Genomic DNA, 20,759 nt, shown 5'->3' on the forward strand with positions numbered 1-20,759 from the left:
GCTATTAAGGAGGCCTTCCTTGTTTTCTCAGCTTCGAAATGGATTTAGTCCCACACTTTGATCATTAAAAGTGACTCAATTAATGCCGTTAAATGGATTAATTACCTTGCAGGTTCACCTTGGCGAATGAGGAAATGGATCCTCCAAATTGAGCTGCTGAAGAAGGAAACCAAAATGTAGAAGGTCATTCATATCTTTAGGGAAAAAAATCACCTGGCTGACAGGTTAACAAAAGAAGGGATTCGTAAACAAGACAATGTGTTTAAAGTCTCGGAGTAGATAGGAAGAGAGCTTGGACCAGGATGTTGGTTCTCCACTGCAGGTATGTTTTTGCTTATGGTGTGGTGAGGGATGCACAGGAATTGACAGTGTGATTTGATTGGGTTTTGACTTGAAACTTTAAGCTTCATGGCTGCTGCTGAAAGGAGATGAATTGTGCTGTGTTGATATTACTTTGACTCTGGTTTTGTTTTGTTGATAGGATCTTCAACATATAGGTTGAAATGATGTATAGGAGTTGTCATGAACCCTTTTTGGGAAGGAAGGGGTCTTTGTACAGGAAAGGGTTGAGATTATCTTGTTTTGTGACCTTTTGCAAAACTTGAATTTTAAGTTGCTATAGGTTAAGATAGCAATTTAAAACCTGAAGCTGATCTCGTTTTCTCTATAAGAATTGTTCTCTCCTGCTGATGAATGAAATGTTCAATTTTTTTTTAAAAAAAAAAACTCTTAAAATATTTTATATTTAAAATAAATTTTATGTTTTTCAAACAAGTATAAGGTTTAAAAATATTTTTTTAAAAAAATTTTACGTCAAAGCAAACAATCCTTAAATTGTAAATCTTAATATAAATTAATTGAATCAAGATTTCATCCCACCCTTTAAAGGTTTCTTAAACCATAAGTTTTATTAGTTACAGAATTTAACAATAATTCTGCTCCTACCAAGTAATCCTATTTGTAAAAGAATTTGAAGTAACTTTACTTATATATTTTACAACTCCTTCTAGTTATTTACTGGTATTATTCCAAACTTTAGAATTTAGCTCTTTCTTTCATAATTTTCTCATAATGGTGTTTCGAGCTGAGAGAATGGGAAGTAGCGTCGATCGTTCATCCACCCAAAGGAGGATGAAAAGTCCTGATGATTTAAGCGTTTTTGATCTTGTTCCCGATGAAATCCTGAGGTCAGTTTTCGAGAGGCTCGATTTGATTGATATTATTCGAGCGAAAGTTGTTTGTTCCTCTTGGAACGAACTTGGAGAAGAGTTTGTTTCCAAGACGCCCTGGCTTATGCTTCCTTCAAGAGAAGAAGTAGAAAGAGGAGATGGTACTGAATCTAACCTGAGGGCCTACAGTGGCTTCTTGAAACTTGGGGAGAGCGAGGTTTGTAGCATGAAAAAGATACCAAAGGAGTTGAGGGAAAGTTGCTGCATTGGATCATCAAACGGGTGGCTGATTTTCTTGGAGGAAAAAGCTGTGCCGTTTCTCTTCCACCCTTTCAGGCAAGTGAAAATAGCACTTCCTTCCTTATATGGTCTGCTAGGTTTACGGAGAATGGAAAGAACCGCGGATGGTGACTTTGAAGTCGAACGTTTTAACGATCCTAAGGTTTACTATGGAAAGCAAGAACTACGATATTATTTCATACGGAAAGCAATCCTGACAGGAGAACCAGATTGCAATAAAAAGTATAGTGTGATCTTGCTGCTCAAAGATGGAAGGATTGCATATCATAAGAGTGGAGGTAGTTGTTGGACTGAAGTTCTTGACACCAGGCATGCACCTTACCAAGATATTATATGCCACCAAAATCTTCTCTTTGCATTGAGTGAGGGGAATAATATTGAAATATGGAATTGTGAAGGCGATTTTATGTCAAAAAGAATACACATCGTTCCAACTTTTCCTGAGAAGTCACTCGCCAAAGCAAATTCATTTGGAGATCTTTGCACCATCAAGTTATACTTGGTTGAATCGTGTGGGGATATCCTGCTTGTTGTCAGGTTCATTGGTGAGTTTGTGGATTCGGATGGGAACCTTGTTCAGGAAGGAGATGTTTTAGACTGGGTTTGTTCATATAGAACATGTTTATTTCATGTTTATAAGTTGGATTTCAATGAGCTAAAATGGGTGGAAATGGCAGCTTTGGGTGATCGAGTTTTGTTTCTGGGTGGAAATCAATCTGTTTCAGTCTCGACTCAATCTTTTCCCGACTGTAAAGGGAACTTGATTTATTACACTGATGATTACTTTCAGAGAATGGAGGAAGATTACTCGTATGGAGGTCATGACATGGGCGTATACAACTTGAAAGATGGAACTGTGAAGCCAATTTACGAATACTCTTCAGAGCAGATTCTGCCACCGCCTTGCTGGATCATCCCCGACCCCAAGCCATGCTAGGGAAGCCTTACAGTCTGCAACAACTTTCTTAGATCATTATACATTGTTTATGCCAAGAAAAACTTTTGGTGATGTACGTGAAAGATGAGTTCTTGAAATGAAAAACAATGTCTATTCTGCTTTATTTCCTTTGCTTTTCTTGTTGTTTGATCTCTCCGGTAAAGCTCTCTTGATAATTTCTGAAAGAAACTTTACATAGCAGTCCAAATAGTCTGTTTTGTTTAATTTAGCTTTGCAAAATCTTCAAATAATTTATCCGTGGAACGAGTGGGAAACTGGCAAAAATTTGCTTCCGTTACTGATGCCACCTTAGGGTTCAAACTCTGTTAGTAGTCATCTCCATCCATTTTCATGGAAGAATTTTAGTAGCTATTCCTACCTACAAATGGGGATTCTAAGATGTTTCAGGGAAATGTAATGAGACCCCTATCCTACCTCATGATTACTTTATTCTGAAATTTGATAAAATCCACAGTCCTCTCCCTATATTGTGTAAACAGATGTTGTTTCACTTGCAAGAGGTTTTGGCCTTTGGCGGCATTGACCAAGTCTTATTATTCACTAAATTTAGGGTACAACCAGACAGAACTGACTTAATAACCCCCCAAAAAATAGCTCAAAGCCACCAATCTCTTAACTTGTCAATCACAAAATGAAAGCTGACTATTTGTTAATGGTTAACCTACGGATAGGCTCATAACCAAAATGACAACCTCATATCGCATGCCATTCTTTTTTCCGCAATTCCAAACCTCTCTTTCTAGGTGGTGTTGGTTGTTTTTTTTATCTGTTTTGTTTTGCTGGTGCGGCGGTGGCCATTGATGGTGACTCCACCGGAACGGAAAGTAATGGTGGTAGCTGACCCGACCCCCCACTCAGCGGCAGCCCTCCAATATGCTCTTTCCCATGCAATGCTAGAGCAAGACGAGCTGATTCTTTTTCATGTTGAGAACCCCAATTCATGGAAAAACACATTCTCTACTTTCCTCAGGAAACCCAGTTTTTCTTCGACTTCCACAGCTCCTTCCGTCCCTGAAGGAGCTTCAACTGACATAGATTTTCTTGACCAAATGAAACGTGCCTGTGAGATTGCTCAGCCTAATATCCCTGTACGCATAGAGAAAACCGACATCGATGGCAAGGACAAGGCGACCGTAATTCTTTCCAAGTGCAAAGCTTTAGGAATCGATCTTCTCATCATAGGGCAGCGGCGGAGTCTCTCTTCAGCAATACTTGGGTGAGTTTCACACCCTTTTCTTCTAGTCTTTTGCCATGCATATCAATGGTAAATATGAATGGTAAAAAGCGAGAGATTAATTAATAACTTTTGGGCTGGTTTCCGCATGTACCAAACAGATATAAGCGATCTAGCGGGTCAATGAGAGGAGCAAAACTGATAGACACAGCAGATTATTTGATTGAGAACAGCCAATGCACCTGTGTTGGAGTGCAGAAAAGGGGACAAAATGGTGGTTATGTCCTAAACACAAAGACCCATAAAAATTTTTGGCTCTTGGCATAATTGCACTTACATTTATTCACCAACTATTGCATTGGTCATCAATTTGCAATCCCTTTGGTCACAAGAGCTAGCTATATCTTATAAATATGCCATATTTAGCTGATTTTTCATTCAATCCCTCCTTTTTCTTTTCTTCTCTTTAGTGATGAAATGTTCCATATGTATGATTTTTTTCAGTTTGAATACATAGAAACTGTAAATATTTGAATTTGGAAAATGACTAGCTTTTGCAGCCACATCCAGAAAATGAGATACAGCTGAAACCAAGGTCATCTTGTTCTTGTTTTTACTTTATCAACTATCTTTTCTTCAATTATGATTCAAGACCTACATATTTCACCAGAATAATCTAATTTCAGGAGAAAGGAGGGAAATGGTTGCCAGATGCATTTCTAGACATGTTATCTATATAAACATACTATAATAAGTGAGATCAAGAATAGAGTTAGGAATGAATGACCTTAAACAATAGTCAAGCATTATAACTCCAGTCTCCAGATGTATTGTAGTAGTCTTTCTAAATGCGTATGTGCTTCTCCTTCCATATCACAGCTCCATTACCCATTCTCTTATGTTTTATGAATAGAACATTTCTTAAACTAATTTCCTTTCTCATAAAAAAGAAACAAAAACAAACCCGTGCATTTGATGGGCAATGTGGTAGTTTCTTTAACATAAACTACATTACCTCAAAGTTCATCATGCATGGGTTGCTCTAAAGGGATTCCCACCTTGGGAACTACATTGTCAGGAAATTGGGCATGGTTAATACCTTCTTCTACAGCTCTACGAGCAACATCTGGTTTTCCAGCCATACCGGCCCTTATGGCTGCAGTAACTGTCCTCTGCAACTTAAGTATGCCAATACGCTTTGAAACAACATATAGTACAGCACAAGAGAACAAGACAAATCCCACTATGAGTATCACCCTGAACAAACAGAACGCAGCATCAACAATGATATCCTCAGATTGTTAGTCACTACAAAAATATAAAGGAAAACCTAATTTCTTAATACCTGTCAATAACATCCTGACGCTGCATTGTGGAGAGTAGATTCCGGGTTCGCATTAACAATGAGCGGTGCCCCTTGTATTCACTTTCAGCCTTCCTTAATACTCCCGTTGATTCCTCTATACATTAACACATATAAGTCAACAAATCTAATGCACATAAAACCAGTCTTTCTCCTTCTGAACCATATTGGCCAAACCAAAACAGAATATTCATCTCAGTTTGCTGAGCAGAACATCAAGCTGAAATCAAATCTCATAGATGAACAGGACAGTGTCATTTGGATAGAATCATTCAGCTAAGGGCCACCTGAAGTACTGAATTTTGTAACACCACACTATTTTCAGCAAGTTTCATTAAATAATACATTTTGGAATAGGGATAGAAAGACCTACCAAAAGTCATGAGTGTGCTTGTACTTCTTTCCACCTCCTATATGCATGTAGATGTAATGCAACGAAATCACATTGAGCAACCGACAAAGAACCATATTACAACCTTATTGATGATAAACACAAGGAAGAAACAAAAGCGAAAAAATCACATTACTCACCTGAACCATCAATTGTCGTGTACGGCGAAGGCTCTCTGTGATGCTTTCTGCAGCAGATGTCATTCCAGCCTTTGTCCTGAAGTAGTTATGAATTATACATGAAAAACAACACAGCAAATTAAATACCAGAAAATTATAGTATTTTACCGCCAAGGAAAATTACCCAATGTACAAACAATCACATGAAAATAAGGGGAGCTACATTAATGTCAATGTCATCAAAGGCTAAAGAAATACTAGTAATACATACTGCAAATTGCGCCGACGAATCGTGGATTCTTCTCCACCACCCAGAAGAAGTTCTCTCTACAAAACATACATAAATATAAAATCAAATCCGTAACTTGGTCTCTCTTGAAAAAATAATAACAAAAATGAAAAATCATAATGCAATTAACAGCACAACTATCAAACTAGGTATGAAAAACATCCATTTTCAGATACTGTCAAAACAAAAAGATGTTTAACCAAGGGATATCCGTATCAGTGTGTAACAGAACTTAAAAAATGGTAAATTGAAGCAAAAAAAAAAACTCAACCTTTGTAAAAGAAATCTATTACCTCTTTCTGAGCAGTTTTCCTGATATTATCCTTTGCTTGCAAATTCGCATTCCTTAAACTCAATCTCAAACTAATCACAGAAATAACAATCGAGTCCTATCAGAACATATAAGAGCAATTAAAATACTAACAACAAGCTTTGCTAAATTGCTACTAAATCCAAGTAATGAAAAACAAAATCATAAATAAACCAATAACACTGGAATTAAAAGTTTCAATTTTGAAACAAGGACTAAAAACCCAAAAGCAAACAAACAAGAAAATTACATCTTTGCTGAAAACAAACTCAAAATTTCCACTCAAGAGAGAAAAAATGAGGGGTTAAATTTACCTTTGGCATTGACTTTTCCAAGATTCAAGTAAAGCTTTAGCAGACTGGACCTCTTCATCAGTAGGAAGCTGTGGAGCAAGAAGATCAAGATTAAACTGCAACGAATTAAGCAAAGCCAATCCATCTTGAGCCAACCCATTTAATCTGGGCAATGAATTTTTGTTTTTGGTTTCCTCCACTGTTGCTTTCCCATATTCCTGAATCTCCTTTACATGCTCTTGGTTCTTTGCATAGGCTTCGTCCCACTCTCTCTTTGTCTTCTCCACTTCTTCCACTACCTTGTCCATTTTTCTTTTTTTTTAAGTTTGCGTTAAGTTTTCTCGTCTGTTTGGTTGATGGGAAAATGAAATGGAAAATGTTGAATAGGTTTAATTCGAGGGATTTGAGAGGTGAAAGGAAGGGAATTTTTCTTTCCTTGTCAGAGGGAGATTCGTCTAAACCGCGCAGCTCACTTATAACGGTTTTATACGTGCATAACATTTTAGTATTAATGAATCAACAATACAACTTAAAGCATAAACCCATGATTAAAAGAAAGCTTAATCTCCGTAATGATTAAAGCTCAAAACTTAATGTTTACTATTCTTAATCTTATTCTCGAGAGGCACCATAATGTTAAGTTTAAAACTTGATCGATGGAAGTTTTAGATTATAATCTTTAAAATGAACAAAGAAAAGTTTAACGAAATAAAAACTACATTAATTTTTCTTTTTCTGATAATAAGAAACCTTAATCTTAAAAGAATAATAAGTTGTTACAAATCTTCGACTGAAATGCTAGGCAAAGATGCAACACTGACTCATATACACCTCAAAATGGACTCATAGATACATGCTGATAAGTTCTAATTACAAAATTTTACCCTTTGCTACATGGGTGATTGCATGTACAACACAGTAAGTGGAGCAACTGAAATCAAAAGCAAAATTGCTGCAGCCACTGTTACATGGATTCGAAATCTGTTGTTGTCACAAAAATTACATTTACATTTGATGGAAACATGAACCATGGTTCCTTTTTAACTCATTAGGCGACAGTTATGCTGCCTAATGAGAGACTGGATGTGCCAAAATTCTGATGCTTGCCATCGGCCAGATTGGTGAGTGGGAAGCCTTGACTTGAGAGTTGGTTGATGAGGAGAGTTTCTAGTTGGCGGGCAATACTCTTCCCTGGGACAATGAAATAAAGGAAGGTTGCATTTTGCATCCCTTCCTTCGAACGATGAGAACGAACTCGACCATCAAGATCATCCGTCTGTTTGCAAAGACAAATGCATGGTATAAGATCTACGTTGGAGCTACAAGTTTCTGTGTGTAACGTAAAAGGTCAAATCAACAATAAAACGAGTAGATCAGAGAAATACCTCTCCAATATATAGTTTCTTATCAGGCCTGAACATGACATACAAGCAAGAAGCACCTATAGTTGAAGGAGGAGGCTGTTCCCTAGCAGCAATAGCAACAGAGTTCAAGACTGGAAGTTCCAATGTGTTTCTCTGCCTATAGAGCTCCATTAGCTTCTTCTGACATATTAAGGTAACAGCACTCTCAACTTCCTTCTGTAAGACTTCCATTCTGTTTGTTGGCTTACTCTTATGACAGAGAGATGCTGCTTGAGTCCTATTTGATAGAAGTTGGGCGCCTTCAGAACCAACCTGTGCCAGTTGTGTGTTAAATCTTCCAGAAGATAATGCTTTTGGATAGACTGAGGAATAAAGTTCTTCAGCTCTTTGTATTATTGTCTCAGCAACTCCTTCCTTCTTTGCTGTTTCAAATGCAAGGCTTTCTCTACAGATCCCATCTACCAACTTCCAAGTTGGTTTTGTTTGCCCATCAACATATTCTGTACCCATTGCTTTATATATGGTGTTTTTGGTACGAAGTGGCAAAGTAAAAATTCCATGCAAGTGAGTGGATATGATACCTAGACAGCCAATTTCATCGAGAGTCTCAACGATGCTACCAGCAATGCAAGTCCCTTTCGCCGTTTCTGTCCCTCGGCAAATTTCATCTACTAGCACAAGACTCCTTGAAGTGGCTCCACTAATGATGGATCGGAGCTCTGACATTTCTACCTGAGAATTTAGAGCTAAGTAAGACGCATGTTGCAATTTTATTTCCTGATAAAAAAGAACTCTCAGGATGCTCTGATGTACTTTGCATGGTGTTGAGGGGGCAATTAAAGAGTTAAAAAAATGGAAGATACCGCTTCAAAATTGAAAATTTTATCCTACATGCAGAAAAGCATCTTTGTTGTGTGTGCTTAACCAGATATGTATATTAGTAAGTTGAACTAAATAAGTTTAAAGGAAATTAACAAATTTTGCTATAGAAAATTGTTAATTTCTTTTTACTTGTGAGTTGAAAATGTATAATACTAGATTGGCTTTAGTTGATGAGACTTTTTTGGTAAAAACAGAGAGCTCTGAAGTTGGGGGAGATCTAGACAAGAGATTAAGAATAATCACATTTCTATTGGCCATTTTTCGCTGACACTTAATATAAAAAATTGCAAAAAACTCAGATTTAGGAAAGGATACAGAGAAAAAGTGCCAAGAATGTTTACTATGGGTAACACAGAGAAACCCTGCATGAGCAAAAGGAAAAATCTATTCAACTGTCCCTCTGTTTCAGCCACACACATCAGCTAGAGTTGTATGCCAAAAATTGGTTTGCTACTACTGTCAGAGACATTCTGTGGAGAAAAACAATAAATATGTACCATTAAAATATATATCAGGAATATAACATACCTGAAATGAACTTTTCCCATCAGCTGGGCTATCATATGACTTCATGTGAAGCATTACTGAATCAAATTGAGGAATTAAAGCTGATTCAGCAGGAACCATAAATCCACATATTCCAAGTAATGCAGCTGCACAAATTGATCGAAGCAAACTTGATTTACCACCCCCATTTGGTCCTGTCAAAAGAAACAATGATTGCATTTCAACTGTATTAAGCACAGCACAGCCTTCTGACATGTCAAACCAATATGGGGTCAAGCCAATTATCTTCATTCCTTTTGTTTCATCCAATGATTCTCCACCCTGCGCTCAATATATAAAAAAGAAGCTATTTACGTATAATGCCATAATAGAAGAAAAAGAGATATGCTTCGTGTTGCAACTCAAAATCTTGAACTTTTTAATTTGTTGCACTAGTACTTTGATAATTAACTCGATTATCATCTCATGTGTTGCTTTTCTTCCATTGATGCTTGTTGTCATCATTCATTGCATACAATAATGTTAGATCAACTAAGAGTAGTAGATATAATCATCCTGCCCAAATGGCACAAACAAAAGGCAAATCATAATTACCATTTTGGAGAATTACCTTAGAACTACTGAATCCTGTAAGTGTAGGGAAAACCCATTTCCTTCTTCTCCCCTCACTGTAAAATATCAATTAAGTCATAATTGGAATATATTGGGCAAGAATAACACGTAGTGGGAATTTTATATAGACTGATAATTCAAAATTTTCAGAAAAAGGAATCTGCCTTTAGAATTAATATTTTGCAGAAAAGTGTTCTAATAACTCATAATGAGAAATAAAAAATAAAATAAAATGGCCAGAGCTCAGGTTTTATTTCTAAGTGTTGAGACATTGGGCTTCACAAATTTAAAGGTATAATCAAGGCAAGGAACAAAGTGCAAAAGTTTCTTATATTGATAGACAATATTGTTCAAACTGATATAAAGCTAACCAAGCTCCCAAAACAGCATAGAAGTGCATTAACCAATCAGAATTTCTTAACGAAGTGCAAACTGTAAACAGTTTTAGGAATTATTCCATGAATTTTCAATTCATTCACCATGCTATGAACGTGTTAAGAAATCATTCAGGAAATATAAAAAGGTCAATATAGAGACAAGACAACAAACTTTTATTTGGTTAATATGTATAACTGACCTCACATGAGCAAATAATGCCTTTGCAATAACAAGCAGCATAGAAGCAAAGACAAGGATGTTTATCTTAGTTTGTAACTCAGTAGAAAGTCCTCTTAACAATTCCAGAACCCTTGCCTTTGCCTTGGCACCAGTATCATGGTACCTGACACAAATAAAAATATTCTAGTGATCCTCAATCTATTGTGATGAACAGAAGTAAAGGGACTTAGTAAACTTCAGTAGCACACCTCGTTAAAGCATTCTCCACCTTCATTGTGGTAAACCATTCCTCTCCAACCTTTCTACCTTTTGAATCTAAAGCAGGCTTAAGCTGTTTAATTTGTTCTTCGCCAGGAGTACCAGCCCATACAGCTGGTGCAAACCGTTTGCCCTTAAACCAAACAGCTTCATGCTCTCGAGCATATAATATTTCTCCCTTTGGGCCACCAAGAGGAGCTGAGGTCGCTTTTATTCTTGAGACAATGGGGAGAAAATCTTCAGTAACCTACAAGAATGTTATATAACCAACAATAAAGAGCACTGCATGTGCTATAAGAAAGAAGTAGACTAAAAAAGAACATTGAAAAGCCTAACACACACACATTTGCACCTAGCCAATTTCCACATAATTATAAAGGTGCACTGAAAAATCAAAATTTAGTCCAATAAAATTCCAACTCATCAGCATTTTATATGAAGTTAGTAACCAACCCATGATGTCATATCATCAACTAGAAAGAGCAAACTGTGTTGCATTCAGGGACAAAGTGAAAAACCAGCATAATTCTAGCCATAGAAGAAAATATTGTACGATAGACATACCACTAAAGATAAGGCCTCAGCTGCCCTTTCAACTTCTGCAACTTCTTCTTCTATATGGATCTTCTTGACTCGACCTTTCCATGAAGATTCCATGTCCTCAAAAAATTCACCAGGAATATTGGCGTAAGAACTTATTTTTTGATCATTTTCACCATCCAGAAAAATCATTTGACCAATTCTCTCTGAAACCCATTCACACTCATTAACCTGGAATAAACAAGACCCAAAAATCACATGTAAGGACATTTAATTCTAAAGAATATAATAAACGTCACTGCACTTTCATGTCCTACGTATAAGGGCTGCAACACTTACCAGTGTCTCAAAGTCAATCTTCAACCCAGTAGCCACCCATGCAGGATCCATCAATAATTTCAGAATTTCTTTGAGGTCCGTGCTTCTATGCATGTGCAGTATTTCATCAACAACATTTTTTATTCTACAAAACTCGATATGGTTGGCCTCCCTTAGTTCAAGTAGCTTCACAAGCTGCAGAACACCAGGTCAAATCTAAGAATCAGATACAGAAGCACAAATAAAGGAATCAAACAAAAAACATGAAAAATGCAATTAAGCAAGACAAAAGAAAACAAAGTAAAATAATAACATATAATACTTTTATGTTAGGAAACTTATTCCTTCATTACTAACAGCCAAAAGTAATATCTTAAATGCAAAGAAAAAAAAAGAAAGAAACTAATAAAGTAATTAGAATACAACCTTTGCAGATGAGACACAAGTAAACTCGGGGATTGAGCATTTGATACTGCTCATAAGTTTGCAAGTTGCTGCACGTCAAATACAAGTTAGTACAGAATTTAAATTGTACATTTATGTACTATGAAATTAACGCATTTAAGAGAGTCACATATGTATAAAACAATCAAGTGATATGACATATAGCACAAATGCTTAGTCAAAATGATTATAAAGGTTTTAGGATTTTGAAAAGCTCATGTCCAGATTCTGGTCACCTAAGTAGCACGAGTCCTTGAAAGAAGCATCTTTAGTGAAACATTTCTTGGAAACTCCCTATTACATATCCAGTACAACCTTTAGTAAATAACTAAACAGAAAAAAGAAATTTACATGATGGTTTCAAGTTAGAATTAGGCCAAGGAATTTTAAAGCTGCAAGACTAGCTTATAATGGAATGACCTAGTTTAACTAATACACCTTTTCAAAATATACCGGTACCCCATAGCCAGCGTCGCATCACTATAAAAACATATTACAAGTAATAGCTTACCTTGAATTGTAGATGCAATTTCATAAGCAGGAGGATTAAGCAGAAGATCTCTAATATACCTGAGAATCAGTGAGTAACAACATTAGGAGGCAATTATCGTTCTAAACAGGTCACATGAGAAGATCTCAATCACAACTAGATGAGTTAAATCAGACACCCATCACAAATCAACTCTTATACTTAAATTAGTCTAAAGATTCCCAAACTTAGATCAAAATGGTTAAAATAGTCAAATGGGGGCAAAGAAAACAAAGCGATGAAATGGAAGAAAAATAGTACAGAACAAAATTCATATCCAGTAAATTAAATCACAATAATTAAGGAAAAATGAGTAATCCAAAACATGAGAAAACAGAGCCTAATGCCTCAGATACAGTAGATCTATATTCCAGCACGTCACATGGAAAGGGAAGAGTTACTTCCTCTCTAGTTTTGATTGCAATGAGATATATAATGTGAGGGTTAGATGATCCATAATTAGCACCATCCAAGAGGACTGAAGGGATAAGCAATCCCCTAAAAATGACAACATAGAGAGGAAAAAGTACCACAGAACAAATTAATCTAATTGCATAAATACGCACCATCTGAATAACTTCTTCACTAGTATATGTTAGGCAAAATAAAAGATTTTCACTTACAGAGCAGGTAGCCCAGTGCAATTTAATGGCAGCAGCACCTTCAATAAACAAGGTATTCCCTCTGTTGGGATGGCACCTGGAATAACACAACCCATGGACAGAAATTGCTCAAGAAGTCAGTATTAGACAGACAATTGGATATTGGAATGACTCAAGAAGTTAAACGAACCAATCTGCGTTGCTGTTCCTAGGTGTAAAGGACGGGGTCTACTCTCTGAAGGAACAGTGACATTTCTGAAAGTAACCCCATCATCAAGCCCATAAAGCTCCTTTACCTAAAAGATGGATGAAACAAATGCATAAAATGTATAATGGCAAAAATGTATCACATATTAAAGGATAGACACTGCTAAGGTCATCAGAAATGTGAACCTTATGTAACAGCTCAGTGACAGGACTGCCTTCAAACCATTCAAAATGTCTGGTAGTGCATTCTCCCCACAACAGGCCTCCTGCACCAAATTCACCCCAACGACAAGTTCCTGCAAGAGCCTCTAACACAGTGAAAATCTTACCATGTAATTTAGCATCAAAAGAGACAAAATGACCATTTATCAGACTCCTAGCATAGAATTTTTTTATGAAACAGGGGTCCTGAATGCTACTTCATAACAAATTTCCTCTGTACCAGAATTATAAACCAAAAGCACTGCTCTTCCTGAAACATTCCTAGAACACAATAATTCATTAGATTTATCCAAATCAACACATCATCTCAATTAAATGAATATGAGAATGACAATGAATTGGAGCATAACTTCTACGCGTCACCAAGAAAAGATTAGTAGAAAAACTAGAGAACAAGAGCCTTTTATGTCTATGACAATGCTCAACTACATACATTTTAAGCTGTATTTAGACAACACCTTTAAAGACTTCAGTGCACCTTGGCCTGTGTAACATACCTTGTATATGCTTGTTTTATTCATTTAGCAGGTTATTAACATTCCTCATTAACATATGTATATGTGTTGTGTGTTGTGCGTGTGTTATATTAAAGAAAAATCCACTCCTTGAAGAGTAACATAATAAAATGCCTCCTTTGAAGATTCTTGTGATGGCAATGTCTCTCAAGGAATCTGCAAACCTGAAGAATTGTCTCTCAACGATGAATGCAGAAACAGGTGATGGTATCTACACGTTCGCAGCTTGGTTACCAATGCTTCTTCAGTAAGACCATCCTCTGAAGAATATGTCTTCATAGTCTCTAAAACCAGAGTTATGCAATATCCCCTTGCTGAACGAGATATACCTAGAGAGCCAGGGATGATTTATAAACAAGAGCCAAAGTTTACATAAGTCAAATTTAAAAGCACCCATAACAAAGATGTCTGTCTCTCTCAATACACAGGCATGCAAGCATTCAAGAACAAAGAGAAAGAACGAGATTCAAGCGTTCAAGCTCAATATACATTCAGAATGGATGCAACAGTAGCCATTGTGTCAGTACTTAGGTTGCATAGTTGCAATTCCATAAAAGAATAACAAAGAGAAAAGGGACCGCTGCAGTCAAGAATGGCAATACACAGGCTAGAGAAATTCAGGGAAACTCAATAAAATCATAACAAGCTTGCAAGAGATCAACAAGAGAAACTTTCCCAAGCACATTATCTAATAAACAAATTACAAATAACGGAGAAATTGTGCATACCAACAACGGGCATTGGTTCTGGAAAATCAAGATCATGATCAACCCCAACAAGTCCAAATACATAAGGACTACCCGGATGTGCATGCCTGAATACTTAAAAGCAAGTCAGAGCAAGGTATGAATGTCAAAAAACTTCAAGGAATCAGTTAAATTAAAACATATGTACTGAAAAATATATAAACTTTGCCATATAAACAATCTCAACTTTCTAAGCCCCAAATTTAATAACTTAAAACCACATAAAATAGGCACCTTTTAACTGATTATGTACGCTATATGCTAAAGTTACTTGCAAAGCGATGGTCATCACACCAACACCAATGGGCATAACATAATGTAATAGCATTATGAGCTAAAAAGTGATCATTAAAATGTTATTACCCAGATATAAAACGTCCTTTACGAGAACGAGCTTGTGTTGGACCTTGAACTTCCTCCACAATGCACTACAAGAGGCATGCCATAAGAAACAAGCCATAATAAGCAGAGGATTTGTTGGCAATAGCAAAAATCTAGGCATCCAGCTTGAAACCACTGAGCACTTATTGTTGCCTAGAAATAAATTAAGCTTTTATGTTACAAAAATAAGGTAATTCCCAGCATGTCAATTAACTCGCCAGACTCTCTACGATTCAGACCCAAAGAATCAGTTCCCAACCAAAATTTATTTCCATTTTCAACTCCAAACCTGAATTCAGACCGAAAGGTAGAAGATGCATCAATATCACCATACTCACTATACTCACCACTGAATAACCATTTCGTGTTAGGTCATCCAAAGTTTGTCGAAGATTCTGCAGAAGGAGCATTTAATCAAAACTTTTATGAAGAACAGACTAGCAAAGAGAATAGATCAAATGGTCCAGAGGAGTAATTGCGTAAGATATACATAAACTAAAGAAGAAAGTAATAACTAATACAGCATAGTTCTATGTTCATGCAACAGTGACGAATAGAATGCTGCTTGACAAGTTCACACTAATTATTGTTGTTGTTCCTTTTTTTTATAACTCTCTGAAGGTATATAAGAACATGAGAAATATTTTAACTGGCCAAGAAAACCTTATTGCATAAGATAATTTCTTAATTAAACCTTAAAAACAAGAAAAGTAAGATAGATCCAATACCACAACAGGGCAGCCAGCTCTTGGAATACTATCTGAACGCAAACCACCAAAAGGATTCAAACCAGCATATTCAACAAGAATGCAAGCATCTATTCCAAGGGCTTCATAAAAATCCCCAACCTGACGACACATTAAAAAGAATGTTGTAGCACCGATCATGAAATATAAGATGAAACAAGTAAGCAATTATTGTATTAGAAAGAATTCTGTAATATACCCTGCAGAGCAAAACTTCACGTGGAAACTTTGACTTGAACTGCAAAATCTCGCAATTGAGTGTTCCTTCTTTCAAACTGCAATGGAATCAAAAAGAAAACAAACTCGATCAAGCCCTTCAAAGGGAAAAAGAACCAACTTTATTTTGATTCTCATGCTTTTCTAGAAAGGATTAAATTCTTGTAGAACATGAATTGCAATGGTTTTTCAAGCCTAAGTTTTTAGTCCTCAAGCGTCCATGCTAACATATCTTAAATTGAAATTGTATAACGAAATGTCTAAATATATTTAAAAGAAAGGATAGAGTGTATTAGAGTACTGCATCATAAATCTACTGTCTATGTTAAAAAATAAAATTTCCTTTTGTTACCAAGAGAAATGAAAACACAAAGGATAAGATTTTATCCACACAGAAATATAATTACATAAACAGAAGACAAGTATCTATATATATCACCTGCCATTTTTCAGGTTAACATCCACACCAAGCAAATTGCTATACACAAGCCTCTTAACCAAATTGAGAGTGGAAGGTTTCTGACACAGCTGCAGTCTCTGCAATAAAAGAATAAAAAATATAAGAGCTCAAGAAATCCAATATATACAAATCAAATACTTTAATGAAGCAGACAAAAAAGGCACACCTCTTTCCACCAAATTATGTGAGAAAGATCCTTATCATCTATGGCCTTATTGGGCGCCTTAAATTTCCTAGTAACTTTGGTGGTTTCTCTCAAAATCTTCTTATCTTTGAAACAATGTATCTGCCCAAACTGTCTTCCACTGTTGTCCCTAAACAGATATATAGAAACTAGCTTAGACATCTAGCAACAAGCTCTTAGACCAAAAAAAAAACACGTGTGACATAGATAAACAAATAGCTTAAACTTCAGTAGTTAAAGGGAACCACAATGAACCTTACAATTCTTACCAATAAAATAACCCTCGACAAACAAGAAATCCTTTGCAAGTAAGGTACAATCCTATTATCAGAAATACTTCTCATTTTCCAATTCATCACAAGCTTTTGAGAAATAACTCGATTCAGTATAATAACTGAGGGTAATGTTAGGTATAACATTGAATAATAACTTAGCTAGTTAGAGCCCAATTAACAACGTTGTAAATGTCCTAATGTTCATTACACTAACAATGCAGAATCCATAGCATAGTTTAAAGAGGGAACAGTACTATACCAGGTTATGAACCATAAAGATTTATTAAAAAATGACATTTTTAAAGCAATTCCAGTTAAAGAAATTAACTTTATCCAACCATTTCCATAGAAGGAAAAAAAAATACATTTTTCAATTAAAAACCCGAACAATTGAAATACAATGTTTGCTCTTTTACCAAACAAGGCGTGGACTAGATAAAGAAATAGTAATTAGAATATAAATACAGAGGAGAGGGAGGGAAAGGATTACAGGGGAAGCGATGAGGGCTTAAAGGAGGCGTATTTGTTGAGAGGGGAACGGAGGAGAAGGGCAAGAGAACGCCATCTAGGGATTGAAACGACGGCGTTCCGCGTTGCTAACCAGTACATGCTGGTTAAACAGCCTCTCAATTCTCGCCTTGTGTGGTGGGAAAATTAGAGAATTGAACCGGATAAGATTTTCAGGAAATTCCTAGGGTTTTTTTTTTTTTTTTGCTCTCTGGGGGAGTGGGTTTAAGGTTTTTATGAAAGAAGTTCTGCCTTTTTTCTCCTGCCCTCTCCTGCTCCTTTCCCGCCACAAAGAAACGGAAAAAAAATAAAAAAAAAAATTATTTTGGCATGCAGCATTTCACATATCCATCATTATTTTGAAATTTTTAAATAATTTTTTATTTTATAATATATTTAATTAAATTTATGTATTTTTTATCAAATATATTTTTAATTATAAAGTATTTAACATTATATAGGTATAAAATGGCAAACAAATGAGAGTTAATGTTTTGATTAAATTAATTATTAATTATATATATTTATTTGATTAAAAATAAAAATGTAAAAAATAATAAAATTTATTTAAATTGTTTTGATTGTCTTCTCATGATTAATATATTTGTATTATATAAATTCTTTTTTATTTTTAACTTTTTCAACCTAACGACGAATTTTCTGGCGAGGTCTTTGATCAACTGGGGTCCAATGTTGTCTTTTAGCTTACAGGTATACTGAGTAACGTGTATCGGATGTTTTGTCTGAATCCAATATGTGCAATTTCACTTCATTTCTTTTAAGTTATGGAAAAAAATCTAAAATATGCACTTGTACCAAATTATAGGTATAATATATACAAAAGCTCATAAATTATTTTAAAAAATTTAAATAAATTTTTATTTTTTTATTATATTCAATCAAATTTTTATATTTTTATTTTTAAATTATATAAATTATTATACTTTTATTTTAAACCAAATAAACTCTTATATTTTTTATTTTAAGTCAAATAAACTTTTATGATTACTTATTGATTTAGTTAAAATGTCATTTATTATTCTGTATCACGTAATGCTCATGTGACATGCTAAATATTATAATTGATTATATGCTGATATTATGATGATATGATATGCTGATTTGATATAATAACATGATTATATGACTTTTTTCATCTTTCATATCATTATCATGTTAGTATCATGTAAATATAAAATGATAAATAATATTTTTACCAATGACAATTAGTCAATCATTCATGCTTATTTGGTTCAAAATAAAAATATGAAATTTGATTAAATGTAATAAACAAATAAAGACTTATTTGAATATTCTTAAATAATTTAAGGACTTATTTGAACATTATGTCTAAATTATATTAATGTCTTAGTTAAAAGAGTGAAGCAGCTATTTTTTTTATTTTTTATTAATTAAAAGTATTATAATTTAAATGTCTTTCCATACCAAATAGATTTGTTATGTAACTTTTCCATTCAACCATTCATAAAAAAACATTTTCAAGGAAGTCACTCTAAATCAATATTTTTTTAATTTTTATTAATTAAAAGTATTAAAATTTAATTGTCTTCCAGTTTCAGACCAGATTTGTATGTAATCTTTCCATTCAACCATTCATAAAAAACATTTTCAAAGAAGTCACTATAAATCAATATTTTAAATTTCACAATGCAAACGTTTTATTAAAATCTGTTTTATATGAAAATAACAAAGTATTCAATATAAAGGAATTTACATTCATGTAAAATTACAAAAAAATAATAAAACAATAATTAATAATAGATCATGTCTCAAAATAAAAATATTATTTTATTTTTATTTCATGATAAAATGAGATGAATTATAAATGGGTGAAATCAAGAAAGATAAGTACAAAAGGAAATCATTCCTTTCAAGTTTGTTAAACACAAATTTCCTATTTTATTAAATCTTTTGCAATAATAATAAAAACGTGTATACGGGTAAAATTATAAATAATTATTAAAATAACTTTTTGTAACTTTTTGCATAAAAATTAAAAAAAAAATTACAATGACAACGACACGATAATGGCCTCAGTTCAATTAAGTTATCCATTAGTATATAGCGAGGTAACTTTATATATCCCTCTAATATTTATAATTAAAAATCTCTTTGAACAAATTAGAACTCCCGTAATATTTATATCATTTTTGTCTCATGAATTTTAAGAATTCATCCAACTTTATGTACCCCTCACCATTAAAGTCCATTTCATTGAAAAACTTTGATTTTCTTTTGAACATTATTGGAGGCAATAGGTATTAGCAATCTGGTGCAATCTATCCATCTTTCTGTCGAAGCTTAAAGAAAATATTTCTTTTAAGCAAATTCAATTTAAGCAAAAGAATTAAGAAATTGAAGGGAACAATAGCTAATTAGGCAACAAAATGATTATCAAGTAAAAAAAACATTATGATACAAATTGCAAGTCTATTGATTCTTCCCAACCCTGTGTTCGGACAGACAATAATTTTCATTTTATAGAAAAAACATATACGAGGACTTATTTTACGATATAGATAAATTTTTATATATACATATATATATTTTCCTGTTTAGTTTTATATCTATATTTGATGTTATATTTGAGTCAAATAAACTTTCAAATTTTAAAAGAACTAATATGCAAAACCAAAATTATTAAGCACTAAAAAATTAACTAGTGGATGAAAATTGTTATATATGAAATAAATAAAAAGAATATATTATCAAATTCAAAAAAATATATCTCCTTTTTATCTTTACCTTTTCACTATCATATTTTTCATATCAATATTAATGAAGTCAAAAGTGACAATAAATTATTTAAGATTTATTGAAATAATTTAATTATATTTTTTATATATATAATTATCAAAATTATATGATATGTGACACGTATGGTATGATTTGTTAGGACATAAATTAAAAAAAGATATGAATCAATAGCTATATATTTTTATCAAATAACATACATATATCCATAGGTGGACTCAACAATTTTTCTAAGTAGTGTCATAATAAAAATAATAATTAAAAAAAATATGTTAAAATTCATAAAGTAGAAGTTTTAACATTAAATTAAAATAAATGTAAATTCAATACATTCATTGAATACTTCAAAGTAAAAATATCTAAAAAAACTATAATTATCCATCATAATTTTTTTTTATTTTGAAAACATTATATGATAGTATCAGTGGCCCTTGTTGCAAATATGCTCTTCTAATTTCATTTTAATCATTAGGATGATACCTAGAAATTTTTTTCAAGATCTGCTAAAAGAGTACTTAAATCAAATTCAATACTACTTTGCTTAT

The 20,759-nt window shown here is 33.9% G+C and overlaps 4 protein-coding genes across 9 annotated transcripts; 2 read left to right on the top strand and 2 right to left on the bottom strand.

The window, feature by feature from the left end:
* The first annotated feature begins 1,071 nt into the window (after positions 1 to 1,071).
* LOC110421516 (F-box protein SKIP23-like) lies at positions 1,072 to 2,438 on the top strand. Its single transcript, XM_021435118.2, is given in 2 exon segments — positions 1,072 to 2,385; positions 2,388 to 2,438. Coding segments are annotated over 2 exon segments (1,365 nt in total).
* A 592-nt stretch (positions 2,439 to 3,030) lies between these two features.
* LOC110421641 (Adenine nucleotide alpha hydrolases-like superfamily protein) lies at positions 3,031 to 4,197 on the top strand. The gene is made up of 2 exons (XM_021435278.2): positions 3,031 to 3,643; positions 3,763 to 4,197. Exons 1-2 carry the CDS (start codon positions 3,228 to 3,230, stop codon positions 3,926 to 3,928), a joined length of 582 nt encoding a protein of 193 aa, XP_021290953.1. The 5' UTR covers positions 3,031 to 3,227; the 3' UTR covers positions 3,929 to 4,197.
* A 176-nt stretch (positions 4,198 to 4,373) lies between these two features.
* Positions 4,374 to 6,825, bottom strand: ATSEC20 (Sec20 family protein). The gene is made up of 7 exons (XM_021435277.2): positions 6,388 to 6,825; positions 6,057 to 6,126; positions 5,746 to 5,801; positions 5,496 to 5,571; positions 5,338 to 5,374; positions 4,947 to 5,061; positions 4,374 to 4,858 (listed from the first exon to the last, which is right to left on the bottom strand). The coding sequence occupies exons 1-7, from the start codon at positions 6,672 to 6,674 to the stop codon at positions 4,618 to 4,620; spliced, it is 882 nt and encodes a 293-aa protein (XP_021290952.1). The 5' UTR covers positions 6,675 to 6,825; the 3' UTR covers positions 4,374 to 4,617.
* A 367-nt stretch (positions 6,826 to 7,192) lies between these two features.
* On the bottom strand, positions 7,193 to 17,662 carry MSH1 (MUTL protein homolog 1). 6 transcript variants are annotated; one of them, XM_021435242.2, is made up of 23 exons: positions 17,423 to 17,662; positions 16,640 to 16,787; positions 16,453 to 16,550; positions 15,997 to 16,072; positions 15,780 to 15,899; positions 15,399 to 15,446; positions 15,034 to 15,098; positions 14,653 to 14,738; positions 14,089 to 14,253; positions 13,374 to 13,483; positions 13,171 to 13,276; positions 13,002 to 13,077; positions 12,361 to 12,419; positions 11,832 to 11,899; positions 11,427 to 11,600; positions 11,112 to 11,318; positions 10,538 to 10,794; positions 10,309 to 10,452; positions 9,730 to 9,787; positions 9,141 to 9,440; positions 8,312 to 8,462; positions 7,752 to 8,230; positions 7,193 to 7,642 (listed from the first exon to the last, which is right to left on the bottom strand). In XM_021435242.2, the coding sequence occupies exons 1-23, from the start codon at positions 17,539 to 17,541 to the stop codon at positions 7,415 to 7,417; spliced, it is 3,342 nt and encodes a 1,113-aa protein (XP_021290917.1). In that variant the 5' UTR covers positions 17,542 to 17,662; the 3' UTR covers positions 7,193 to 7,414. The 6 variants fall into 6 exon arrangements, with proteins under 6 accessions (XP_021290917.1, XP_021290916.1, XP_021290915.1 ...); XM_021435241.2 differs by having other exon boundaries at positions 7,752 to 8,462; positions 16,640 to 16,778; positions 17,423 to 17,661; XM_021435240.2 differs by having other exon boundaries at positions 7,752 to 8,462; positions 17,423 to 17,661.
* Between the last annotated feature and the right edge of the window lie 3,097 nt (positions 17,663 to 20,759).

This window comes from Theobroma umbraticum, unplaced genomic scaffold, assembly GCF_002168275.2.
Source record: "Theobroma umbraticum cultivar Fairchild unplaced genomic scaffold, ASM216827v3 scaffold_130.0, whole genome shotgun sequence".
NCBI classification, from domain to species: Eukaryota; Viridiplantae; Streptophyta; class Magnoliopsida; order Malvales; family Malvaceae; genus Theobroma; species Theobroma umbraticum.